The sequence below is a fragment of the Melozone crissalis genome, unplaced genomic scaffold (assembly GCF_028551555.1).
Source record: "Melozone crissalis strain CALT ecotype California unplaced genomic scaffold, PUWL_Pcris_2 ptg000063l_1, whole genome shotgun sequence".
NCBI lineage: Eukaryota > Metazoa > Chordata > Aves > Passeriformes > Passerellidae > Melozone > Melozone crissalis.
Window position 1 is genome coordinate 8,108,444 of NW_026535841.1, and position 27,935 is coordinate 8,136,378.

Here is a 27,935-nt window from a genome sequence, read left to right on the forward strand (position 1 = left end):
AATTTGTCACTTAATTCTAGTGTCACACTTAACTCCTCTATACAGAAAAGTAACTTAACCTTGTAACAAACTTTGAGATCAGATTATTTATGTCCTCAGAAAATACATTTTCTGTTAGCCATAGCACTACTAGTATTGTCTATAGCATTTCTGATACCACGCTCGTTTGAGAACACACCAAAGTGCCTCAGCAGGAGTAACAAGACTAGAATCTGTTAAATTTTCTATTGTAATTTCTCTATAAAAGGAACTGCATACTGAAAAAAGAAATAATCTGCTGCTCTAGCACAGTGTTAGCTGTGGGTTTGTATGGCACAGAAATTTTGGGGGATGAGGTAAAAAGTATCTTAAGAAACCTTGACTGCTTCATATTAATGCAAAACCTCTCCAGACTACAGAGAGCATCACTGCACTGCTAGAAAGCTTTTGTGTATAGTCAGTGTCAGCCACTATTTCACCAAAAAGGAAAATGGGAGAGGAAAAGACCACTTACATTGACAGGGGCACTTGCAGACCCCTGAAGAAAGGACTTACAGACTCAAAATATTAGCTCTAGATAGAAACTTCAAAGGCAATTCTGCAGTTCTACAAGGGCAAGAGCACCTCCTTGACTGTGGGAAGAAAGACAAACTTCAAAGTCTTATTTACTTTTCTTGTAGTTGCACTCTGTGTCCCCAGTTCAAGGATTTCACATAATTCTGAACACCTTGTGCCATCACAGACCTGCCACAAAACAAGAGACTGAACATGAAGTCATCATATTACAAATTCAGGTTATGCAACACAAAGATATTGGCAAAGATATATGCTGAAAATGAGGGCTGAACCACAGTATTTTTTATTGTAAAAGCAAATTATCAAGTCCAAACCAACATAATTTCTGCCTTGAGAAACCAGAAACAAATTCTGTTTTTTAACAAGTACCAGGCTAAAATTTCACATGCAAAATTCACTTCCCCATCTGTCCCATAACAAACACCAGCTGGGAAAAGGTTATTGTTATGCATCTGCAGCACACAGGAGTGGATATAAGCAACAGTCTTTACCAGGTATGATGAACAGGTTGGGGTATATTCCAGCCATAGTGTTGGGCATCTTTAAGGGCACTCCCTAAAAGGGCTGCTTGATGCATAAGCTTTTTAGGAATGCAGCCAACATTCACACAAGTTCCACCAAGTCCCCATGAAGTTCCTTGGGAAAAAAATAAAGAAAGAAAATAAAAGTAAATTAGATTAGTGTAACAATGCAGTTGGCTCCATGGGAAGTAAAAAGTTCTGTAACAACACAGTTTACTGTCTCCTACAGATCAGTTTATAACTTGCTTTGTGCTCATTTGTTTGATAAAAACCATCTCTGTACATTTTTCTTCTAAAATTCAAGTAATTTCAAGATTTTTCTCGGAGCTCAGAAGATTCAGTAACTAAACATTCACGTTTGCAGATCTCATTTTGTGCATTGAGTACAAGGAGCCTCAGCATGACACAATTAGTATTTTTTAGAAATTGTAAATATTATTTTGACAGAGGGAATATTCTCCTTATTTAAGTCCAAAGTCCACTATAAATGGTAGCATGGAGCACTGCTAACAAGCTTAATGTGCAGGGGAGCAGGCACATCTAGTTCATCTTGGAGAGAACAAGCTATGGCACAAAATGGGCTTAAGGACTTTACTCCAAGCAAAACAGGCTTTGGACACTGGACACTGCTCTCTGGAGCAACCTGCTCACCTGAGCAGCTGAATGATATGCATGTCCAATTATTACCCTGTTATTTCTCTTCCATACCTTGTGGGGAAGGTTCAACATAATCCAGAACAGCCACTTTTTTTCCAAACTGAGCAGCTGTAAACAAAGAAGCAAAGTAAGGTATTTAGAGGAAGGAGAAATACACAAACATAAACATTTTTAGTAGCACACACAGAGATAAAATACAGGAGATGACAGCTGGTGTTTTTTTCTGTCTAACTCAAGATACCAGACCAGAGACCCAACCTGCCTACATAGTCAGCAAATTCTCTGGAAGATGCTCAATAACCCAGACTGGGGCCTCCAGCTTCCACTGACCCTAAAAATGCAATTTGACCTCAAATGAGATGTTTAAGAACACTGTGGGTTGTTGAACGTGCTACCCTGACAAACAAAGGGGGCAAGGTTCTCTACAGCAGTTAGATCTTGGATACAGTCTGAAGGTATTGTTTTAAATGAGAATAGTATTTTAAAAAGTACAGTATATATGGAGGTACTCTGAATACTTTTACAACAGTGAAATTAAAGCTTATTAGTTTTTCCCATGACAAAAGAAGAAATATTTTTTAAAAGGTTAAGAGGAAAGCCAAAAAAGATCTCACCATCTGAGGGTGTGAATTGATTTGCAGATTAACCATATGGAGCTAAGTTAATGATTGATGTACAGGTACTGAGCGTTCTATGCTTCTTAAAAAGCTTTAACATTATCAGTAACACTTCCCTTAGCTTCCTTACACCCCACTGAAGTTAAACCAAAACTTCTGTTAGTTATTTACACATACAAACCTTCTTTTGCACAAGCAAGGCCTCCAGACCCTCCACCAATGACCAGAAGATCATACTCATTCTTTCCTGTGAAGAGGACGTGAAAAAAAGAAGGAATAGAAACAGATCAGGAAGATGGGAGAGGTATGTAAGAAGGACAGTATCAGAGTACATTTATTTTTCTAATTGATTATTGTGGATTTGGGTTTTCCTCACTTCAGTCTAGCGCTGTGGTTTGTTCATTAAGTAATCTACTCTAGTTTTCTGAATGAAATACAGAAAATAAAGCACTTCAAACAAAGTGGGAAAATAGATTAAATTTTTAGACAACGTCCCAAGAGGGTCATAATTAACACAACTGGGATCGAGTACTGGTCTCTGTCTGGGAATCGCAGCAGCGAGTTCTACGCAGATATTTTTCTGCGGGGTCGCCTTATCGGACTCAAAGCTTTACATGCCGTGTGTGCCCTGCCGGGCGTGGGACGCGGTCAGAGGGAAGCGGCCCCTGCAGCCACCCCGGCCCCGGCACAGACCGGCTCGGAGCAAAGCAGCCCCGGCTCCCGGCGCTAGTGAGACGGCGGGAGCAGCCGCAGGTGAGCGATGACTCCTTCTAGAGAGGGCACGGGGCCGCTGCTGCTTTCGGAGGCGTCACGGGCAGGGCGGGCACCGAGCCCACGCAGCAGCCGAGCCCGGGCGGGGGGAATTGCCCTGGGATTGCCGAGCGGGCGGGGAGGGCCGCTACCCTTTGGCGCTGATCCCGCAGGAAAGGTTTGGCTGCCTCTGGGGCAGCCCCAGCCCCACTGCGGAGCCCCCACCCCGCTGCGCCGTCCTCTGAACCCGGGAGTCCCTCAGCGCCCAGGGCCGAGCTCTGCGGGAGCACCGGGCGCGGCGGTGGCTGCCAGAGCCCTCACGGATGGAGGCGGCCGCCGCCCGCCCCGCCTCGGAGTAGAGCAGAGAGGCGGCCCGGTCGCCACAGCAGCCGCTCGAGTCTGTGATGCACGGGTGGTGCGAAAGGCTTGGGGGACATTCCCCGGGCGCTCTCGGAGTCGGAAGGCGCGGGCAGCCGCTTCCTGCGGGGAGCGGCGAATTCGCGGTCGCTGCCGGGCCCGAGCCCCGCGGGTACCGCGTACCTGAGAGCGCTCGGAGCGTACGGCACAGCCCCGACACTGCCGGGGGACGCGCCCGCCGCCACAGCGCCGCCATGCTGTACGGCACAGGGCCCCGCGCCCGCCAGGACCCCGCGGGCTGGCCGCGCGGCGCCTGAGCGGAGGGCGGCGGGGCCCCGTGGGGAGCGCGCGGGAGCCGCCTGAGGGGAGCGCTCGGCCCGGAGCCCTCACGGCGCTGGGGGAGGCGGGCACCGGCTGTGGTGAATCACACACACACCGGCACGGAATCGTTAGGGTCGGAAGGGACCTCTGGAGACCACCCAGTCCAAACCCCCGTACAAATCAGGGCCACCTGGAGCAGGTGGAATGGTGGTTTGGAATGTCTCCAGAGAGGAAGACAGCACGATGTCGCTGGGCAGCTGCTCGAGTGCTCTGCCACCACCAACATGAAGTTGTTCCTCATGTTTAGGTAAAACCTCGTGTGTTTTAGTTTATGGCCATTGCTTCTCATCCTGTCATATCATTAATGAGTTTCCATTTCAGTCTTCTCTTCAGACTAAACAGGTCCAGCTCCCACAGTCTCTCCTCATGAGAGATGCTCCAGCCACCTTATCACCTTCATGGCCTCTGCTGGACCCTCTTCAATAGCCCCTTGTCTTTTTGTACTGAAGAGCCCAGAACTGGATGCAGCATTGCAGTTCTGGCCTCCTCAATTCAAATCAGTTAAAATTTGTGTTAAAGTTAGACATTTGGAAGGGAAAAAAAAATCCCACAGTTTGCTTGACTGGCTTCACCCCAGATTCTGCTGTAGAAAGGGCTCGGGAAAGGCCTTTTGGGAAAGAAAAGAATCATGATGACAGCCCAAAACCTTCACTGGTGTCCAAGACCTGTCCTTTCTCCTCTAAACCAGCCATTCCTCTGTAGCAGACACAGTGACAGGAGCTGCCACAGCCCCTCCTCAGGTGAAGGTCACTGGCTGACCGAAACCTCTGAGGAGGTTTAACAATGCACCTTCTATGAGGTGTTAGAGGCTACACTCGGTGTTGCTCCATGTTCTGTGACTATGATACATTCGGGATTGTGAGCAGAACTCAGGTCTGGAACAAGGGGTTCCTCTGCTGGAATGCTGGAGTGGGGCCCAAGCAGTGTGGGTCACTGACCCTGATCTGCGCCAGCAGCTTGCACACGTGGCTGGGCTGTGCTGGGACAGATTTCTGCTTGGGACACCCTCTCAGAGTGCCTCCAGTGCCTCAGCCTGCAGCAGCATCCCTATCCCTGTGCCACATGCCTGCTATTGATTAAACCAGGGTGATGCTGCTGACCTATCCCCAATGGGAGCTCTGAGAGTTAATAATGCCTGCGATGTGTTCTGACAGCCTGAGGTAAAAGGCCTCAAAGCTGGCATTGATCAAAACAAATCAAGGGAACGAGTTTTCCTCGTTCAGAGGTGCTGGCTTGGCCTTCTCTGAAGCTCAGTACTCACCCTGCCTGCTGCTGTAGGTAGTGGGTCATATGTGTTAAGTGCTACCACAGCCAAAAGCAGAGTGTGGGACAAGAGAATCACATGCTTTTTCTACAGAAAAATAAAGGGGTTTAGGCTGTTGTGGTTCAGACTTTGGAGCAGGGACCTCGCTCACAAGGGGGCAGCATCCAACCATTTTGTTTCAGAAAACATCGATCCTCTGGTCCACAGCTGAGGAGAAATGGCAGGAAATTAAAATACTCCAAGAAAGTTTTATAGAATTCACTTCATCTCCAGTGTAGACTCATTATTTTTGTTCACCCCGTTAATGTTTGAAAATAAATTTAAAAAAACCAGGAATTATTATCACTTTAGTAAGTGCACTGATGATTTTTTCCCAGCATCATTGCTATTAAACCTCCTGCCCAAAATACAAGAAAACCAAAAGGCAAACCCTGTTATCATAGAAACAGTTACCCACTGCAACAGCAGTAGAAAGAAATGACTAGAGCATACTGAGAGGCCTTTGAATTAAAGAAACCTCGAGCATATTCAGATATAATTTTTTATGCTTTTCAAGGTGCATGCATGCAAAGTTGTTTCAGCTTTTCATGTTAACCACTATTCTGAGTTGGATCAGGCAGTGTTGAGCCTATGCTCTTCACACAGATTTAGTTCAGACATGTAGGATCAAGGGTAGAATTAACTCTCCCCAGACACAAAAAAAGTTTCTGTGAGGAGATGTCCCTGCAGCATGATGGTGTTCTGCTAATAAGGAAAGGCCTTCAATGTGGCAAAGTGAAACTAAATTGAACCAAATGAAAGGAAGGTGGTGTCGGTTTCTTCTGCTGTGTCTCAAGTGAAAGGATGAGAGGAAATGACCTTAAAACACTCCAGGAGGTTCGGATTAGGAAGTACAGCTGGTGCTGTGCCAGGTGTGACCATGTGATGCTGGGGTGTGCCCAGCCCTGGGGCTGCATCCCACAGCTCAGGGTAAAGCACAGTGCAGCTCCACAGGCTTTCCCATCAGGACCAGCTTCAGAAGAAAGTCCAAAACCTGTGCTGTGCCATTGCACTTGTTCTTGCTCATTCTCACAGGCTTGATTGATCCTGGAGAGTGATAGAGACAAAAAACAGGAGTGGGTTGTGCTGATGGTGACAGAATCAGTGAGAGCAGCAGCCCCTGGTATTTCCTTCTGTCAGCACTCAGTAGGTGTGTCTGTGCTGCACTTCAAAACTCTTTTTCAGGGGCAGGACACAGATAATGGTTATCAAATGTGGTTTCTACTGTACCTGTGGCTCAGCTCATATGGCTTTCTACTCTTAATTTAATTATTTTGTGGTTAGCATTACGTTGATTAGATAATTAGTGATACACATTTATATATATATATCTATATCTTAATTTCTTTTAAGAAAACATGTATTAAGTCCTTTAGCAGCAAATACATTCTGTTATCAGGAATCATTTAGATAAAACCTTGTGTTTCTGCAGTGAAAGCATATACTTCCAAAACTGAGATGAAAAAAACTTCTTCCAAGATAGTTATCAGACTCAGCATCATATTTCCACTGAATTTTGTTAGTTGTAGCTTGTCATATTTGAAGTCATAAATGAACTTATACATGAGTTGTGGTTTGGTTTATTTCCAGGTGGAGATGTTTATTCAATATACTTTAAAGAGTGTGGTATTGACAGGGTAAAGGAGACACCCTGTATCGGAAATGTACACAAATCCATTCAACAAAAAAGGTGCTTTGTAGGTCATGAATTGATTTTGTTAGCAGGCAAACTTTCTCCTTTTGAATTTATTGTAAAGACAGCTTGCAATTCTGTATGTTGTTTCCTTTGTAGGAAATACATTTTATTACATTTATCAATGGCTTACTTAAATCCTCCCTCATGAAGATGACCAGGACCAAATACTTTTTCTACCAAACCTTTTAAAAATTTTGACTTTCCAAGCATATCTTCTTGTCTTTCCTGTTTTTCTGGCATAGTTTCCTTCATGTCTTACATTCCCAGATCAGCAGCCAGGAAGGGTGGGGACAAGAAGAGAGGTGTCAGGTAGATACTGTCTTTGGAAGTCATCGCTTTGTGTCCTTTTCAGTGGGTGGGCTGGGAAATTGATTCTCTCAGAGGCTGCATTTTGTGGTGTGACCTAATGAATAATTTACAGGGTAGCAGTGAACTCTGCTAGGTCATTGTTGAACTAAGCTGTCTCCACATCAGGTGGGACCTTTTGGTTTCTTACCATCTCTCTCTTTTAAAGATTATTCAAGAATTATTTTCAGAAATTTTTCTCAGAGTAGGACTAGTTCAGAATTTAATCTATGCCTTTTTATTTGTTCCTTCCTTCCTTAACATACATCTTCTGTTCATAGTTTGTCCTTAACAAATTATTGATTGCAAGTTAGGGGAATAAACAGCAGAAACAGATGAAGCTTCAAGTAACACAAGTTCTTGGCTTCATTCAAATGCTTCAGCACATATTGCCAAAAAACGTGAGGGTAGAAAAGAGAGAAATGTGGTAGCCTTAACTGCTTCAGAGTTTTTGTGACGAGTTATAAAGTCCTTGAAAGCTGAAAGGTTTTTTCAGTCTTCCTGATAACCTTTTTAAGAGGCACTGTAAACACAAAATAGTCGAATTGCTTGTATTATCTGTTCAAATTTAGAGTATGACTTTGCTGGCCACCTTTCTTCTCTTTTAGCTGTTTCCTGTTTCAGATATCGCCAGGCAGTTTCCTGATTCAGACATGAGTGGTGCTTCCTTTCTTCAAAATTCCTCTTTTTCATGTTTCTCGGCAAGACAGACTAATTTGACTGTGGAAAACAGCAAATTCCCATAAAAGAAAATCCCTCCTGCTATTCTGAAAATGCAAGCTCAAAAGAATTTTCTTCCACTCAGTGTTTCACATGATCTGTGGGGTTTATGGTAATGTGCTAGCTCTCCTGTCTCCCTTTGTTTTGGCTTTTAAAAACCAGTCTTTGTCCAGGGTTATTAGAAGCAGGGAATGCCATTTGTTGTTATGCCAGGCATGGATTTAGGGGGGAAAGCTCTGGCTCCGTGCTATGCACAGCAATGGGGATGGCCCTGCCACGCTGCTCCATGTGACTGCAGTGGCAGCTCTGGCCATGAGCAAGCCTGCTCAAGTTTGTGCAGCCAGATCAGAGCTCGAGTGGTGACTGTCAGGGTGAGTCAGCCTGAACCAGCCAGTTCTCCTCAGCTGCTGCCATTCATGTGATGTTGCTCCTGGGCCAATGCATCCTGGTTCTACACCTTCCCATAGATGTGCCCTGGGAATCCAGGACCTGATAGATATTCTGAAGTCTTTTAAGATCCTGGCCCTACATACAAATTGTATTACACCAACACATTTTTAGCTCTCTGCATTAATATCAGGGCAGATAATAATAATATGTATTAATATCAGGGCAGATTTTTACTGTCTAAATAAGGATAAGTCATATAGATAGTATGTTAATTTATGCACTGTGGAGTTTACAGCATTGTTAGTACATTAGTAAAAAAACTTGCAAAAATATCCATACTTATAAAGACCATGTGTTGGGCTAACAGGTAAATTAAAGAGGGGCATGAACCAATATCTATCAGGCTACCAAAGAAACTTCTCCTGGGGAAGAAAATACCCCATAACATATTACAAGATTTCAACTTTCTATTACCTTGGAAGCAATTTATGGACATTATTACACAGTTTGGGTGTCTTAACCAACTTAACCCTCTAGTTTTGTCTAACTTGCAGTTATTGCCATTCACCATTTTTACTTATGTAATGAAATATGTCGACAACAGCAAGGGTTACTTGCAGGCAAAGCTTTTATGACACAAGTAAACAGCTGTGGGCAGGCAGAAGCAAGTTTGCTCCTCCCATGCTTCGAGCCTGAAGAATATAATTCAGCTCCAAGTTAGAAGACTTTTAGAAGTGTTGTCATGGGATATTGCTCAATCTGGGGAGTCTTGGCACTAAATTATGCTGCTAAGCAGAAGCTGGGCTGACACCACCCACAACTGGCTGTAGTTAACTGCAAGGACTTCTCCAAAGAGCAGCTGTGTACTTACACAAGGTAAAGCTGTATACTTAGTGCTTAGAGTAAGTTTTGCTGTTTTAACTCTTTTCTCCACAGCCCAGCAGTAAAAAAAATTCTCTGCTAATTTGAATTGTGGGAGGCATCAGGGATCACACAGACACAACCAGCTTTTGACCAGACAGGAAATTACTGTCAGTGAAACTGGACTGCAGTATTGCTTACTTCATTCTTTGTTGTGCCTGATGTCTAGATTATAAGAAAATATTTGCAGAGCTAAAGCTCTGTTATACATGGAAGGGATAGTTCAAAGTTATTCTGTAATGACATTGGGGACTGTGCTGTATTGCAGGGCTTTAGTTAGGTTTTGTTTAGAGCTACTAGAAACATTTCTATCTTCACCCACCTATTTTTTGCGACAATTCTTTTTTTTCAATTAATCTGCTTAAAATTATTTGGTTTTCTTTTGTCATGCTCTCAGGTGGTCCCTAGTTCTTTCAAGGATGTCGCCTATCACTTGACAAAGCCTGAAGTTCTCAGAACTTCAGTTCCTGTTTCTGCCACACTTGGCACAAAAACATTCTTTAAGTCTTTAAAAAGTTTCTAGGCTTGAGCTTCAAACACTTGCTGACTAGGTCTGAGTTGTGCTGTGAGAATATAGGAGAGAACTATTACCCTATTGTGGTTGGGATTTTTTGTTTTCTTCTGATTTTCTTCGATGGTGCAATTTAATTGCAGCTGATCATATTGTTCCCACCTCAAAGGAAACAGTATAGACAGCTAAGCTGAAAACAAGGTTTCCTAGAATAAGCCTCTTCCTTTACCTTAGAGCTGTTTGTAGCAAAGTATTTTTCCAGCTAGAAGCCCCAGAAATTCCAATGTGCTATTTATAATGTATTGATTGCAGCTCCTCCTGTAGCTGCTATTAAGCCATTTGCTATCCATACCTCGCCTGCCTCCAGCAGCACTCTATATTTAACCCACATGCCTAGGTCTTGTTCCTACCAATTCTGCTCTGGCTTTAGCATGCCACGTCTGAGCTGAAAAAAGAACTAAATCCCTTGGGCCAAATTCATTCCTGAAGTTGCTTGATTGAACACATTGCATTTATACTGAGCACAGATTTGGCTCACACCTGACTTTGTCAGCATTCACTGTGCTGTAACTAAGTAACAAGAGCACGGTCGTTAGGGGACAGATGAATAGCTTTCTCTACGGTTATTAGAGCACCGAGCACCTTTAAGGAGTGCAGAATCTGTGAAAGGAGGAGTTGGGGAAAAGGACACCGCTCCTTTTAGAGTCTGTGTAACAGAACTGATAAGCTATTCCTGTGATGTGATCGAATGTGACTGAATACTGCAGGCTCTTGGACTCTTATTCTGTAAAATCCACAGGAGAGCAGCACAGGAAAAGATCGGAGGGAACAGCTTCTGCTGCACTAAGAAAGGTACACATTTATATTTTCTTATTTGTCAGGCTTGACATGATGTGTTATCTTAGATAATGTCACTATTTTAAACAGTGGTGCTTTTGAAAGAAGTGGTGTTTTCCACATTCTGACTGGCACTCATTGTCAGGAAGCCAGTCCGTGGGCAGCAACAGCTTTCACAGAGAAAGAGTAGGACATATTTGTGTGTAATGCATTTGTACTGTATTGTAAATCCTGACAGCTGAAAGAAGTGAGATGAGATAACCCTGCCTAAATTGAAAATTTAATCTATGGCTATAAGTGTGCTGGAATTTGGTATTCATTTGTATTGAAGAAAAAGCTGAATGCAAGTCAGGCTTCACATTCAAGTTCAGTCACATTTGGCTGAATAGCTGCTTTTAGAAGTGTTTTGCTGCAGATGTAGTTTATGGAGGTTTTCATTCTCAAGAGGGAGTTCTGCTACTCCAAAAATATCTCTGAAGAAGAGACAAAAAGCAAGTACTTTTGCTCACCAGCCCTGTTGGTGCTTATAGAGTATCCTTCTGATGCCCAAAATGGATATTTTTTACTTTCTGTCCTTTACAAACTAACTCATATTTACCAATACTGTCAAGCACGTCATACTGATGAACTCTGTAAACAACCTTAAACAACCTTTACTTTGTCTCTGCACTTCTGCTTACTCAGTCATGGGCTTCTCCAACAAAGCCCTCAGGTTCAGAACCACGTGCATCTGCACAGCTTTGCAGTATTGAAATACAAAAGAAAAACTTCCTGATTTACAGCTTTAGTTTGCATTAATAGAAAAGAGCTTGATCACATTAACACTGCAAGCAACTTATTTGCCATCAAATTTAGCAATATTTCCCAGCAGTCTGGTACCCAATTTACATCTGCCAGTCTCATACTGTTGCTTTCAGCATTCCTTCAGGATCACTGGAATTAAAAGTGACTGGGAATTTTTTGAAAAAACATAATTTTGGCAGCAGTCCTTGAAAACAGACCTTAATGTGTGAGGCCATTCTAAAGCTCTCTCAGAAAGCAATTTCTAGACAGAGACCCTCTGTGCCCACTCCAGGCATTTTCTGAGGGGAGCTTTCACTCAGGATTTGAAACCAATCCCTACCCTGCTCTATCTCAGGCTCCCTCTTTCCACACAGTGTTTGATTACCTGCTATGCTGTGGAGAATCCCACCTTGCCTGGTGTGTTAGAGTTGTTAATTTTCATAGAAATAAGTCGTCATTTCAGCAGAGATATCCTTCCTAATCCTTCAGATCCCTCAGCAGGTGTTCTCACTACCAAGTTTCAGTCGTGCTCTCCCCCCACCTGAAGAGCAGCCTGTGGACAGCAGAAAGCTGTGCTGGGAGAGAGACAGATTTACAATAGATTAGCTGGTAGCCTTGGAAGCAGGGCAGAAGCGTGCAGTGGGGATTTGGGGCACTAAGGATTCAGCCCTGTGATATCAGGAAGAGACTGTGAAATAGGTCTGTCTTGAGAGCACTTAGCCAGTTTGGTCTGTCCCCTTTCAGCCCTTTCTCCCTACATCCATTTGGGGCCAAGTCATTCAATAACAGCTTGACTTTATTCCCTGGGGAACATGAAAATCTTAGCTTAGAAAACTCTTCACAGACCAGCTCCTAGTGTGCTGTCAGGGCAGAGAACTTTCTGCTTTTGTCAATCCACTGCCTCCCAGGTAGGATTTGTACAGTTCTGCTGAGCCACCCTAACCCCTAAACACTGGTACAAATAATACAAACACATCTGGAGAGCTCCAGTAGGAATAAGGACTATCAGAAACAAACACTTCCTAGGGGTACCTGAAAGGGTCTTATTCCTGAAAAGCTGTCCTTGCTAAAGGCCTGGTAAAGTGCATTTCTTATCCTTGAAGAATTCTCTCACCCCAGAGTCTGGCTTTAATCATGCAGTGTGTTCACTAGGTCAGTCTGGATTAGAATGCTACAAATTGCTGTGGACCTGCATGTTGGGTGGAGAGGAGGCCTCTCTGTGTGGCCAGTTCATTCTGAACTCTGCACTTGTTTATGGGGCACACAACCATTGTACAAACCTTCTGCTTTGGGTAATAGCACTGAGCACCATCCAGAGAATGGCTACTGGGGAGTTTTAAGTGGGTAGCAATTATCCTAATTGAAATCTGTGTGGGGAGAATGGATTTAGACACCCTTATGAAGCTTATTGGATGGGGCTCCCAAGTAGGCAGTAGGCACTTTTCTGTTCTCTTCCTTTCATTCAGAAAGAAGAAATTTGTATTTGTTTCCTTTCAACATGAGAAGAGGGAAGGAGAGGGAAGACCAAAGGCTATGGGGGCAGAAAACAATCATCAGAACTTTGCATTTGTAGAAGACAGAAAAGTTTGCAGTGAAGCTAAATTATAGTAATTTGAAAAAAAACTGAGAGGAAAATCTAGATTTCAGGCAAGAAATAGTGAAAAATTATATAAAGTCTGTTCAGATTGTTTTCATGATGTCAGTGGAAAATCTGAATGTCAAACTCCCAGACTAAGTTTCCATTGAAATACAAGCTATTCACATTTGGCAATATGATGATTATTTTTCACAGAACAGTTGCACTCACTTGAAAATACATAAACAGTAACAAAAGAATAGAAGGTAAAAAGATTTTTTTGACCTTTAAATGTACTAAATTACAAAGCTGTTGAATTGTGTTGCCTACAGCAACAGGATACAATATGTTTGGCAGAAGTTAGCTTAGACTTTCTGACCAAAATACTCTGCCTTTCTTTCTCTGGGAAAACATCAAGAAAAACAAAATGCCACAAAAGACAGATTGCCTCATTCAAGACAGCACAAGATTAAGAGTCAGAAACTCCAGTCCCAGCACAGCACAGATCTCCTCTGGCCTAGTGCAGAACATTGTTAGAATATGTGTAGAAATGTGCTGACTCTTCTACATTGTTTTCACAGTGCTTCATAAACAGCTAATATATCCTTACTAGTGTGCAAATCCTCTGCTTACTTCAGTGCATCAGTGTCTAAAGGCATCATTTCAGCAGAGGCTGAAAAAGGTTGAATGATATAAACTTATCAAGTGCTCCCCATTCACCAGGTTATGTGAGTTAATAAAGTCAAAATTAGATTCAAAACCCTTTAGCACCAGAATGCTAAAGTACTGTCTGGATGTGTGGAGACTGGTAATGAACTCTTAAACAACCAACCAGCACTTGGCAGTTAGATTAAATGCATGAAGAATTACAGCAACTTTCCTCAAAGGCCTGAATTGTCAGCTGGCTGGAAGCCCTTTGGGAAAGCATTTGAAGCACTGCTTGTCTCCACATTTTCCCAGTTGTTCATAAACTCAAGAATAATAGTGCCACATAGGCATTTGCTGTGCAGACAAAACTACTTTGCCTTTCTTCAGGTGTTACCCATACATTCATAGCAGGGACTTCTCTGAAAAAGATTTATTCAGCTTCACAATTGAAAGTTTACACACGTAGCAGTCACTTTAACTCTTGTGGCAACACAGAGCAAGATAAGACAACTCATTGTCTTGAACGTTGAGTTGCTTGAGCGTGTCCAGAGGAGGGCAACGAGGCTGGTAAGGGGCTTGGAGCACAAGCCATATGAAGAACGATTGAGGGAGCTGGGGTTGTTTAACCTGGAGAAAAGGAGACTAAGGGGTGACCTCATCACTCTCTACAACTTCCTGAAGGGTGGCTGTGGTGAGTTGGGGGTCGGTCTCTTTCTCTGGGCAACAACAGATAGAACAAGAGGACACAGTCTCAAGCTGCGTCAAGGGAGATGCAAGTTAGAATTAAGAAGGAAGTATTTTACAGAAAGAGTGGTCAGATACTGGAATCATCTACCCAGTGAGGTGGTGGAGTCATCATCCCTCGAGGAGTTCAAAAAAAGACTGGATGTGGCACTTGCTGCCATGATCTAGTTGAATAGTTAGAACACGGGTTGGACTTGATGATCTTATAGGTCTCTTCCAGCCTTGAATTTCTGTGATTCTGTGATTCATCCAAGGCCAGATTAGAAAAACATTGCCAAAATGAGACTCACAGCTAAGTGCCCTGGCTCAGGGTCACAAAGTTTACTCTCATTCCAGCCCTGGAGAATAGAATAACAGGATAATGTATGTGCTGTCTTTGTACAAAAGGGGTGGGGCTTTTTGTGATGATGTTTAGGACTTAATTTTCAGTACAAAGCAAAGCAATATCAGTTTATCCAAGCTAAAACTGTAATGAGAAGCTCTGTAATTAGGCTTAGAAGGATTCACCTTGATTAGAAAAATGTTCTATCCAGCAGTTTTCCACCTCACAAGTATTTCAATATTTGTCATCTCTTATTTTTGCATCTGTAGGAAATGACATCTTGTTAATTACTCATAATGTAGTGAAATGTAAGCTTCAGAATAGTTAAATAGTCAAATTTGATACTACTCTAATCCACTGAGTGTGAATCTCACTAGGGTACATGCTTTTGTTAAAACTTAGACCACTTAAAGGTGCTTACTTTCACCTTCACTTTCACTTACTTTCATGCTTTTTTTCCATCTCAATAAACATCAGTTTTTAGCATAGGGATGTTGGTTTGGAATCAGAGAAGTTGCAATCAGTAGTTTGCATCACATTTCCATACACCTTCCTCTAACAGTGCTATGAAAACTTTTGTACAGTTTTTATGAAACACTGAAAAAGATCAATCTGGTTACTTAGACTTACCTTAAAAATTGATGTTACCAATTGTTCTAATCCTTATTTTTTCATGTCAGAAAATTTGAGGAGCAATTATTTTTTAGCAGAGGTTGTAAAAATGTACCAGAAGGATTGATAAATAGCATTACTGAAATCCTTATTGTAACCTTGGGTGAAATGGCTGGAGTCAGCTGCATGAGAATAAAGAACAGGATGTATTGGTTTGGGCTCCATCACATGGGCATTTTTATGATTTTAGAAAAACTGAAGATCATACGATAGTAAGGGGATACTGAATCCTCAAATTTAACATCTGTTGGCATAATAGCAGATCCCTAAGTCTGAGCCAGTTTTCATGGTTTCTTTTAAAGCCATTGGAATGACTTAGATGTTTCATCTCTACAGGCAGGTAAGTTGGGGCAGCAGATTCCCACATTTTGTGTCTGCTCCTCTCTTTGAAAATGTCTTTTTAAATCTCTGTAAACTGAAGCTGAGGTACTCCCATTCAAATGCTGATTGTTTGATTATGGTGTACATCAGGGGAAAACTGCTGAGCTGCATTATCAAGTTATGATTTGGTCTTAGGAAACTGCCAAAATGAGTAAGATTAGATGCATAAGAAAATAACTCAGTGCTTTAGAAAGACTCATCAGTAGTTTGACAGGTTTGGGCATGAAATTTTAATATGTTTTCTTTTAAACTCTGTCTTCTCAAAACCAGATGTACTGATACGTGTTATTCATTCCTTCCCATAATGTTATCCCTCCAGTTTTCTGTTTATTCCCTTGCTGAATTTTTCATTTGCCTGCTATTTTCCACTTCAAGTTTTAGCTTTCAAAGAGAAGGCTCCCTTTATTATGGTGTTTCTAAAGCACAGAAGAGGTTGCAGTGCTAACCTGTGTATTTGGAACCTCAGTATAAGCATTAAATAATAAGAGTGGCTGCCTTGTAATAAGTGGTTATGGGAAACTTGACTGTATGCAACTTTTATTGCATACTTAATGAATCTCATGAATCCACATTAAAACTAAAATTGCTGTTGCATTTTCTAAAGCTGTCATAACACGACTGTCTCCTAGGTAGTGCTAGTTTTAAATTGGTTGAATTACACACTTAATTTTCATATCAAATATTTTCCAGCTAAGAATATGAAAGCAATTACCTATTTTGGTACAGATCTTTTTTCCCTCTGGGTACATGACCATCACCATGCCTCTTGCTCTTGGCAGACTGCCTTTACAGTCTACTGCTGTCACTAAATTTATTTTCACACCTAAGAAGACAGAAATTAAGAGGGACAAACTTTGAAAAATACTGTGTGAAAATAAAGAAAACCAAAAGTGTCCTTTTCTCTCTTTTTAGAAGGTACCTTCTCTGGAAAGTGGTTTTCAGGATAATTGCCTCCTGAAGGAGTTCTGCTAAGAACAACCCATACTGCCAGTTTATGAAGGTGCTGGGGTGTTATACAGAAATATTATTAATTAAAAACCCAGTAGCTGAAAAACATTCCTTGATACTTTAAAAGTAAGTGAATTCCTCTAAGAATGGAAAAATCAGCATGTACTCTGTAGGTTGTTTCTACCTGTGACCAACCTCTGGGGAGGCAGGTGGGCTCTGCTCTTATGTGTGGTACCTCTTAAGTGTGGTAGCATTCATGTGAGATTCAAGTGCAAAGAGCTGAGGCACTGGAAAAAAGTGGATCCCTCTGAGTTCTTGATTCAATCAGTCTGAAAAAGAAGTGTCAGCATTCCTGCAGGACAGGGAGCAGGGCTGAGTTAGCCTACACAGGCTGTCTCTCCCTGTTTAGAGAAATCTCATTAAATGGTCTCATATCAATGCTAAGCAATAAAGGAGGAAAGCTGTTCCCCCAAAAATACCCTACCTAGTTCATCCTGCTGCTCCCATCCACTCCTGCTGTCTGACAGATCTTTGAAGGGCAGCCCCAGACGTGCTGGCAGGACCTCACGGTGCTGAAGCAACAGCCTGTGGCAAGGTCTGCCCAGAGAATGCCAAAGTGTCCATTGTAACCAGAGAATTCTGTCTGGCAGTGCCTGCAGTAATTCTGAATGCCAGCACTCCTCAGTGCTGCAGGGGCCTGACTGGAGCTGGACTGCCACCAAGTGAGTCACAGGTCTGCAGGGTCACATGTCCAGAGGCAGGAAAGTCAGAGATCTGCTGGCCTTAGGAAGTGTTTTCTGGGTTCCATCCATTCATTGGAGTTCAGAATAATTATCTCTCACCTGTGTCAGTAATCCAAATCCATCAACAACCATACAATCAACTAAGCCATGAAAGTCAAGTAAAGGCCAGTCAAGTGAAGCTAGAGAGACATTTAATGTTAAACTAATGATCTTTCCACAGCCCCATCAAAGTTTTTAGTGGACAGATTATGTCAAAAATTTTCATGTAGAAAAACTAAAAACAACTGAAGTCCCATCTGAAAGGTGCAGGACAATTGGGCCTGGTCAGTAGAACTACTTCTGCACAGAGGGAAAGAAGAAAAATTGACATCCAGGCCTTCATAATCCTGTTGAAGTAATGAAGCAGGCTCATATTAGCTAGGAAAAAAATATTCAGAAGGTCCAAGAAACAAGATATTAATGTGCTAATGATGCTGGCAGGCTCTGAAAGGAAACATCTCATATCAGACTTTGCAAGAAAAGCATTAAGGGTAACTGTTAACATTGGTGACTGCTTAAAAGCAAAAGAAATCGACTTTTAACAGCTCCAAACAAATCATACTTGCTCTGCAACTAAGATAAGAGAATGACTGAACAAAATCAGCTGTACTGTATCTTGAGCATATCTCCATGGAAACTCAGTCATCTTCTGAAATCAAAATATGTTCTGCATGATGATTCAAAATTTAAGTAGTGGGATAGATTTTCCCCATGTGTATATGCCAAATCCCACTACAGAATGGAGGTCAGACCATCCTTAAAAATAGGATTTTTCTGGGACAATATTTGGGGGAACAATAAAGAGAAGCAAGAACAAGTAGGAAGAGATTTGTAGGAATGTTGTTATCTCCTGAACGAGATAATCTCTTTGTTATTGGTCTTGGGTAACTTAGGCAAAATTTTTGAGGATGTTGTTGCTCCTGTTGGAGCTAGAACAGATTTGATGCTGGAAGCTCCTTGTGCAGTGGATGCTTGGAGCCAGGACTGAGCAGCTGTGTGGGGGAAGGGACCAGAGCATTAAATAAAGCTACTTGTTGACTGCCTCTAAAATTGGCTTCTAAAGGAAGTGCTACAGAGCACCATCCATTACCAAGTGTCAGAGAGCCTTTTACAGCTACTTTAGACACAATCATAATTAAACTCTGTGTGTTCCTGTTCAGTACGGTTGGTTGTGGGTTATTTAGCTCAATATTTACAAAAAGGACAGTCCTCTCCTGTGCCACCTTAACCCTAGGTTGTTTTTCTCTTTTCTTCCAGATGCTGGAGATCTCTTCAGTCCCTTTGTTCAGTGTCTTCATCCTGCTTTTCATTTTGCTGCTCATTGTGTTGCTCATCAGGAAAAATGCCACTGCTGCCCTTATCTGGAATGAAATAATTCGGGAGAAAGTAACCAATTTCATCATGAACCAGAGCAAAGAACAGAGGATTTTAAATTTTGTGCTGCAGAATGCAGTGCGAGGAGACCCCCATAGTGTGCTGGACACTATAGATAAATACTGCTCCCAGAAAGAGTGGGCCATGAACGTGGGTGATGAGAAAGGTAATTGCAGCAGGGGTCAGCATCTGGAAAGATCCCTCAAGACTAACACAGTACAGGACATCTGATTGTATTCACATGGCAAAAAGCCCAACCCACACAGCCTTGTGGTCAGCAGAGTAGTTCTGTGAACAGTTGTGCCTGCTTGTGCAGATGTTTTTGAGGACAGGTCTCCAGTGACTCATCCAGAAAGTCACAGCCCCAGACGTGGGTTTCTGTGTTGTGCACACTGCAAGTGTGTAAGCAGAGAGAGGCAACTTATGGGAAAAATCTAGGGTTGCATGATACCTCACTTTTTATATAGGGTGCCTTCAAGGCATAATTCATTATGTTAAATACTTTCAGATCCTTAACAGCAAGATAACAAATTGAAAAAAAACCCAAAATTGTTTTTAACTATATGACTTTTGTATATGCAAACATAAATTAGAAGTTTCTGTTGAAGGGAGAAGTCCTATCCATGTCGTACAATATCAGACATTATTGCTATTTAGCAAGTAAATCATCTTGTTCTTGTCTCCTAAAGAAAAACATGGGAACAAAACCTTTTTTTCATAGCTGCAGGAAAGCAGCAATCTTTTCAAAAAATATAGTGGCAAAATGTTAATATGCTCCCTTATGAATTAGAAACAAAAGCATCTCTTGCTGGGAAATTTCTGGGGAAATTTGCTTAGTCTGGGATTAACATAGCTAATGAAAAACAACTGTAAGCATTATGATAAAAATGCTCTTCTGACATGTGTACAGTTTTTAAAGTGGCTCCTCAGCATACCTGGCTGGGGTGCTTAGGGGAGCAGAACTGGGGGTCATGGCTGAGTAGGAATACTTAAAACTCTAAACTTCGAACATTTGTGATCAAATTCTTAATAATTTCACTCTGGTTTTGCTCTGATGGCCTTACATAAAAGCCATCAAAGCTAGAGCATCTTTAGTTTCTGAGACTTCAAGAGTGACTACATGGCCCCAAGATGCCTCATCATCATATTAATAGATAGCACCCAGAAAAATATCCCTTAATGACCATTGGCTTAGCATAAAATCCCTTCCACTACTTTTTGAGGTTAGTTATCTAGTTTCTAGTCATATAAATAAGAGGAAATTTCTCACAAATAAATCTCACAAATAAATCCTTTCCTTCAAAAGGACTGAATATAGTCACTGTCACTTCTTTTTGGGAACATTTTATGTTGTTAACAATTGACTAATATTTTCCATCCCACAAATTCATGCAGTGAAACCAAACATTTTGCAGCTTTGTAAGTAGAATTTTCTTTTCCTTTAAAGATGAGTATTTGGAATAAGAAATTTTATATCAGACAACAGCATGTAACATTAGCAACAGACATGAGCACTCAAAATCCAGGAATTATATATTTCACAAATATGGTTTCTGCAGTAAATTCTTAGAAAAAATTACTGCATTTCCCCCTTCTAACACTATAAATTAGTTGATTCAGGGAATTACATAAGTTATATTCAGGGAATATAAATTAATTCAGGGAATTCCTTATTCAGAAATGTTGTGAAACTAAGATTTCTTTAAGTTGAAAGTTTGCACTTGGAAACTTAAAATGTCCATGATTAGCTTGATCACAGGCCAGTTTGCAAAGGACACAGTATATAATTTGACATCAGCTCTTAAGTTTTGAATGTCTTGAGCAACTGAGTACATGGTTTTTTAAAGTTTCTTGTCACTAACTTGTTCTTCTGTATATGACCCAGTTTGGTTTTGTCAAAATGTAATCTTTTCCCGTTTTAATCAGGTAAAATTCTGGACAAGACAGTGCAAGAGGCCAATCCATCAGTTGCCCTGGAGCTGGGAACGTACTGTGGCTACTCTGCAGTGAGGATTTCTCGGCTACTGAAGGCAGGAGCTCGTCTGCTCACTGTGGAGTTCAACCCAGAATTTGCTGCTATAGCTAAACAGATGATTGAGTTTGCTGGAGTACAAGATAAGGTAAATACCATTTGTCTGTAACCACTACAGCAAAACTGGTGAGATTTTGTTTTTGGTCTGGTTTTTTTTTTCTTTTACCCATGGACCTTATAAATTTAACCAGCTCCATGCTTAGTTACAGTGCCTGACCTCTCCCAGCAGGACTTCACTACATTGCTTTCCAAAAGCCAGAATACTGGGTTTCTTAATATAAACAAAAAGGTTGAAATTGGTGTCAAGACTAACTACAAAAAACTGAACCATAGTCCAAGTTGTTACAAAAGGTCACAGGAATCAGTTGTATTATGTGCAATGGACTTCAAATGAGAAGCATTTAACCAAATCTAGCTGGTCACAGTACCCATATCTAAGTTTTGTGCAGTCAGAGGAGTTTTGACTCTGTATAGCTGGTTGAGATGCAGGTGTTTCCAGTCTATATCCCCCCCAGGTTGGGAGATTCATGCCTGAGAAGTGCCTGTCTATTCAGCAGACATCTCACTTCAATGGAGCTGGAAACACTGGAGGAAATAAACCACACCAAGGGACCTTCTAATGTGTTTCTTAACTTCTTGAAGAGAACCTGAAGTACCAGTACATCTAAAACTGCATTTCCCCATCTGATTTAATCTCCTGATCAGCTATGAGTCATAAAACAGACATTTCCTTACCACTTTCTTCCTCCTCTCAGGGCATATGGTGCTTGCCTCACAAAAATCCACGTGCAGCAGCTGCTTTCAGTTTAACAGTAGTAACTCCAATAAACCTGTGAGGAAGATGTAACAGCCTCTGTCCTGTCTCTTCCCTCTCCTGGCTATATAAATTTTACATATTGTAGCCTCCATCTTTTTTCTGACTTAACCTGTTCTCTGCATCTTTTGCTTCCCTTGGACTACAAGATTCAACTGAGATGTAACTAAAAAAAAAAGTAATTAAAATCACTGTTTTCAATAGGAGATTTCCATGTTTCCAGTAAAGACACACATTATACAACAAAAACACAGGTTCACCTTTTCTGTTGTTAATTTAAAAACCAACAAAATCCAAAACACCCAAATTCATATTTTGAAACTTAACTGAGTTGGTTTGTCAAAAATAAAAAGATATATTTGACCTAACCCTGCCAAATAATTCAACTGACACAATATTGAGCTACAAACATGATCCCTGATGTCTGGCTACAATTTAAAATGAGCTGGGAGCATGTGATTTTTCTTAATGGTTCACAATTCATCACATGGATTTGTATTTCAGGTAAAACTCCTAGAAGGCCCTTCAGAGGAAATTATCCCCCAGCTGAAAAAAAAATATGAAGTGGATACTCTGGATTTTGTCTTCCTGGACCACTGGAAAGACAGATACACCCCAGACACCATCCTGCTTCAGGTCAGTTTGCACTATTCCAGTCTTAAAAGTAAAGCAGCAAATATCTTTATGTCTGTGAGGCCTGTATTCTTTATGAGGGACCTCATCTGAAGTAAAATGAAGACTGGCAGCCAAAATAGCAGCCTTACAAGGAAAGAGGATTTGAAGGACAGGACCCTAAAGTTTTGTTAAGGACAACTGCCAACACTACATAGCTCAGGACTCAGTGAGTACTGCTGAACCCTTGTTTCCAGAACATACAGGTGCGCAGTAGAAATCCTACCTGGAGGAGTGCACAGCCTGAACCTTGCACTCTCAGGAGTGTGTGCATGGTCACCATGCAGAACACCTGACCCAAAGCCCATCCTGATCCTGGGAAGGTCCTGAGAAGGTGAGACCTAGGACCTGCATATCCCAGCTCCACCTCTCTAATTTCCTCAGTACCCCTTTTTTTGCCTGGGTCTATTGATGAAATGGAGCCTCTTGATGAAATACTATTTTGGTAGCATGGAGTATGACTTGTCTTGGAGTCCTTACACTCCACCTAATTAATTGGCTGCAAAGCAATAGTTAAAAGAATGCAGACTGCTCCAGCCAGGCACTTCCTAGGGAAATGCTGTCCAACTCTATGTCCAGCCCCAAACGTGTAAAAATTATGCTTATTTCTTCCCAAGCTGCCTTGACCATTGCTGTGGGTATTACAAAATAAGTTGGCTGTAACAGCAGCAGGCAGTGGCAAAGGACATCTGGATAGGAAAGTATTTTCAGGTGTTAACTGAGATTGACAACATCTGTACCTATGAACACAGCACATACAGATACTCTCCTAGCTGACAGAATTTTCTACAACTGCCTGCTTTTATGGAAGTGCCATTTTCCAATTATTTTCTTCACAAATAAATCCACTTTTTTGAGCCTGCCTCTTAGATTGAGAACCTGCCAAATACTTCCTGACCCCTGCCTGAGGATTACAACTATTTTCTGACCCAGCCTCCCTGTTTTTTTTAGTTTTAAGCCCTGTTCCCCAGAAAGCTGTTTGAAAAGGAAATTTGTTTGGGGTTATGAACAGCTAGTATTGAATTTACAGAGCAGCAGCTGAAGAAAATGTTCCCTCTGTACAGTTATTTTGTGCTCAGAGAATGCTTTCTTTTAAACTGCCTGTGTAAGGATGACTGAGCTCTTTCCACAGTGCATCCTTATCAGAACTTAGCCTCACAGCACAGCCAAAGCAAACAGATGGTTTAGTTCCATGGTAGTGGTCAGTCTGATGCAACTGTGATACAAAGTTGCAAAAAAACTCCCGTGAAATTAAGAGGAGAAAGACAAGGACGAGATCCTCAGATTTTCTCAGATGTCACAAACTTTACAAAATGTATTCTCAGCAGGTATTGCAGTATGAATAGTGAATATGAATTTATTCAGATGACATATGTATATATTGGAAGCGGGCCAGACAAAAAAAAAACAGACATGAAGAGCATCTGAAATTCTGATGACCAGTGGAAAATCCAGTATGTTGTCTCTTCTAAGCCTCTGTAAGCTGTGCAATAGAAACAGACTGGAGGGTATTTGACGTCTCTAAAATCACTTCTACTGTGCTGACTGGTGTTCAGTCCCCAGAGGCAAGAGCAATAAGCTCAACGGCTTCTGCAGGACACTGATCAACAGAGCTGCTCTCATAGACTGGGAGTGACCAAAACCACCCCATGTTTGCCTACAGCTACTGCCTGTAACCACAGGATAACAACAAGCTGATTTAACTACAGACTTTGTTTTCAAACAGCTGGTAAGCCCAGATAAGCACTTCTTCTAGACAAAAAAATACCAGTAAAAATTAGGTTTGTAGATTTACTGAGGATAAACATTGCACTTGAAGTGACTACTGCAAGTTAGTTATGTGCTGTGGAAATTCATCAGAGGGATCTCCATTGTGCAAAAACCTCGCTTCATGCCCAGATCCCAAACAAAATGGCAGGAAGTTGTTCAAGATGAAAGGAAAACAAGCACAGAAAATCTTTCATTCTTTTAGCAGTTCTGGAATATGACTGAGTCTGGCCAAAGCAGTACATGCTACTCAGGTGACCTAAAGAGCTACTACAGCAGTTTATGCCATATTAAAAAAGTTTTTAAACATGAGGCATGACAGCCAAAACAAAGCCACCTTACTGATCATGTAGACATAGCTGGAAACAAGCTGAGGAGCAAAGCACACACTTCCACTTGATTTGCTATTTCAGAATCAGCATCTAATGTTGTACTAATAAAAAGAAAAACTTAGCAAATGACCACAAAGGATCCAAGAGTTACTCAGCTTCTCCCATGTCTCTCTGACCTTCCAGACCTGTACCACGATGGGTTTTTGGATGCAGGCACTTGAGTATACCTGGGTAACATGAAAGTACATTACATTCAAGCCAATGTCTGCTTAACAGCCACTGTGAAGCCATTTCTCTTCTTTCTAGGAATGCAACTTGCTGAGGAAGGGCTCAGTTCTTCTGGCTGACAATATAATTTTCCCAGGAGCTCCAGATTTCCTTAACTATGTCCGCAAGAGCCCCCATTTCCAATGCACTAACTACCCATCTCACCTGGAATATATGCAAGTGGAAGATGCCATGGAGAAGGCTGTGTTTTTGGGATAAAGAGAGTCATTAATAATCAACTTTTGTTTCAAATGATGTAAATGCAACTGCACAGGTTAACTTGTCCATGCTTTAGAGGTTTTTTTAATTATTATTTTTTTTATTTTGGAGCTTGTAATTAAACAAGCACTAGTGATCTTTTTAGGTGAGGTAGAAACCAGAATATGGAGTAAGTTGGGTCTGTGCCATGGTTCCACATTAACTCAGCAAACCCAAGGTGATGCACATTGCCTTGACCAACACATCATCAAACAGTCTGTCATTTTGAGCTCAACTTGAACAACCACAATTTGGGTTTAGGGTGAAGAAATACACTGCAACTTCTGAAGACTTGTGTCTCCAAGCTAAACTCATTAATCATTACCAAGAGTGAAAAAAACCATTCATGTTGCAAGAAAAGACCATTTCATGTGCCCTGTTTTTGCTAAATTACTAGCATGCCTCTTGATGCAGTGAAGGCTCCTATTGTGAGATCAGATACTTCTTTGCACATTTACTGCAAAAGTTAATCATCTCTATGTGAGAGAAAAGAGCACACACTGAAAGAAGGCAGACCCATGCAGTGATGAGAACAACAAAACAGAATTTTGAAAACACAAACAAATAAAATTATTAATCTGCCCACGCAGAGGCAGGGAAAACTGAAGTAGTAAACAGATTAAAATAAATACAGTGACAGGTAACAAAAGGACCAGACTCCTTCCAAAAGAACACAAAACTACATAGTATTTGACCTTGATGAAATGCTGGTTTTCCCCTCATTATATTGTACATACATAGTACGTGCTTTTAGGGGCAGGGCAAGCTGCTTATTCTGAAATCCTGGATATGTTTAAGATGCTGTACAGAAATAAAGTCCAGAGAGAATGGGTTCTAGCAGGTGGGTCCTACACGCCCTGGTTACCCTCAGTGCTGTTACACCATGTGAATAGTGTGGGTTGTCACTGAGAAGATTCAAAGCCAAATACAAAGTCTCTAACTCACCTGAACAATGCAGAAATCCAGTGGCATTTCCTAGCATGTCCTGCTGTGATTATATAAGGCAGGAACAGTCACATTTCTAAATAAAAAGTAAGAAACAACAGAGCAAGGTATGACTTTTAATTTTTTCCAATGAATTCTGTACTGCACGTAAGGCTTCCAGAAGTGAAACAGACACAGAAAGATTCAACAGCTGAAAATTGGAATGAAAATAAAGGACAACCATTCTTGTCTTTCCCAGGATGAATTCTTTCAAGCCTGTTATGAGTTTCTTCCTTGTATAGCCCACCTTACCACAGTGGTCCCTCCCCTGGCCAGTGTGCTGCAGAAAATCCACCTCCAGGACACTACTAAGGAGCAGAGGATCACCAAAAGAAAACTAGAATGGGCTAAGGTGACAGAGTCAGTTTAGAAATGGACCAAGCAAACCATGGTGACCCAGCCAGGTTGTAAAGTGTGCATTTCACAGGGACAGGAGAAGGCAACACTATCAGAGTTTTCCTGACAAGATAACTGTCATATCATGAAAGACACAAGATTTCCTGTACTGGGTGAGATTATGCAGAAGCAGCCTCAGGTGACTCTGCTGTACTGTTCTGTGTAGAGCCAGCACTGAGTTCTAACACCTCCATCTTGTACTGAAAGTCAGTGATGAGTTCTGTAACATTGCTCAGCAGCATCTCCTCTTGGTATTCAGCTCAACTCCAAGTCATTGGACCAAACTCCTTCAGGTGGTTGGAAGGAATTTTTGCAAAATTTGCAATGCAAAATAATCTTCAAGTACATTTACTGGCGTATACAAGTTTGTAGGGAAAACTGGAAAATCTGGATACATACAGTGGACCAGAAAATTTGTCTGTGTATCTAAGGCCTTGACTCCAAAGAATCCTCGCTTGTGTTTAGCCCTAAACACCTTTGAACCCAACTCCTGTCACAGCAGGGCACATCACACAGGCTGATGAGCAAACCAGTCTCAGAAGGATGAGTAAGAGTAAACAGGTAGATTCTTCTGCACTTTACAAGAGAGGATCAGAATAATGGCCAAAATTACTGTTCAAGAGACTGTCAAGAAGATTAGGAAAGGTGGGAACCTGTAGAATGGATATTTCAAAAGATGCAGTAGTGAATAATGTATTTGTAATACATATGGCAAATATAACAGCCATCTTTTAGCATAAAAAGGTATTTTACTTCATTAGAAAGCATCTCCAACATGGCAAACTGTGAAAATAAACACAATATATGTTCCATCAGAATATTTGCAGAATTCCATATGTTCAAAAAAATTTTCCACTTCACTACATTTTTGAAATGCTCTTAATTATTGGTGGCAAGGGATGAAAAGAAAAAAGCCAGACTTAGTTTGCATGACTGACAATTAGAAAAAAGGCTTTTGGTCAGTTGAGCAAATATGATCTGGAGTCACTGACACATAAATGTGGAATATCCCAGGGAAAAGAGGCACCTTTCAAAATAAAGTCACACTTTGAATTCTGGGAGAAGGAAAAGGCAGACAGTGGATCTTCTAATTTGAACATATTTTAAAAACCTACTGGGTGTTACTGCAACATCAGCCTATTGCAGTTAGAAGACACAACCTATGCTTGCACAAACTGTGTATGGAATGGTGCATATGGAGCATGTGTTTAAGGAGAGTGGACCACTGATAGAAAGCTCCCAAGGGGAAGAACTCCCCTGAAGCAAGAAACACACATCTTTGCAAATTCTCACAGCTCATGTCAGAAATGGCTGATCTCACCAAATACTGATAATTTACACCTATTCTCCAGATGACAGTTACTGTCTAGCTTGTCTTAGTGATTCAGGCAGTGCATGAGAGTGAGGTCTGGTTTCTGCCAGAGCCTCTTTGTTAACTCAAAGGGACATGATACTGTCTTTCAAAATATTGTTCAAGAAAGGAGGAGGATTTAAGAGGTAGTCAAACATAGCACTACTGACTTTTGCATAACAGCACTCATGGAAGTGATCCTTCCATCAGAATTTACTTGTCTGAATACAGAGCAGGGTACAGGAGCCACTGCCTCCTCCCACTGGCATGA

At 41.5% G+C, this 27,935-nt stretch overlaps 2 protein-coding genes across 7 annotated transcripts in view; one reads left to right on the forward strand and one right to left on the reverse strand.

Annotated features, from left to right (window-relative positions):
• Window positions 1–3,713, reverse strand: part of TXNRD2 (thioredoxin reductase 2) — a 29,379-nt gene extending 25,666 nt beyond the window's left edge. The window contains exons 1-5 of the mRNA XM_054288904.1: window positions 3,641–3,713; window positions 2,532–2,597; window positions 1,785–1,841; window positions 1,047–1,191; window positions 649–723 (exon numbers count right to left, since the gene is read on the reverse strand). Of these exons, the coding sequence (XP_054144879.1) occupies window positions 649–723; window positions 1,047–1,191; window positions 1,785–1,841; window positions 2,532–2,597; window positions 3,641–3,713 (416 nt within the window). The remainder of the gene's footprint in view (window positions 1–648; window positions 724–1,046; window positions 1,192–1,784; window positions 1,842–2,531; window positions 2,598–3,640) is intronic.
• On the forward strand, window positions 3,039–25,978 carry COMT (catechol-O-methyltransferase). 6 transcript variants are annotated; one of them, XM_054288907.1, is made up of 6 exons: window positions 9,043–9,168; window positions 10,524–10,576; window positions 18,675–18,957; window positions 20,718–20,911; window positions 22,142–22,273; window positions 24,715–25,978. In XM_054288907.1, the coding sequence occupies exons 3-6, from the start codon at window positions 18,675–18,677 to the stop codon at window positions 24,892–24,894; spliced, it is 789 nt and encodes a 262-aa protein (XP_054144882.1). In that variant the 5' UTR covers window positions 9,043–9,168; window positions 10,524–10,576; the 3' UTR covers window positions 24,895–25,978. The 6 variants fall into 6 exon arrangements, with proteins under 6 accessions (XP_054144885.1, XP_054144884.1, XP_054144882.1 ...); XM_054288910.1 differs by lacking the exons at window positions 9,043–9,168; window positions 10,524–10,576 and adding an exon at window positions 3,039–3,103; XM_054288909.1 differs by lacking the exons at window positions 9,043–9,168; window positions 10,524–10,576 and adding an exon at window positions 3,821–4,085.
• The last annotated feature ends 1,957 nt before the right edge of the window (window positions 25,979–27,935 follow it).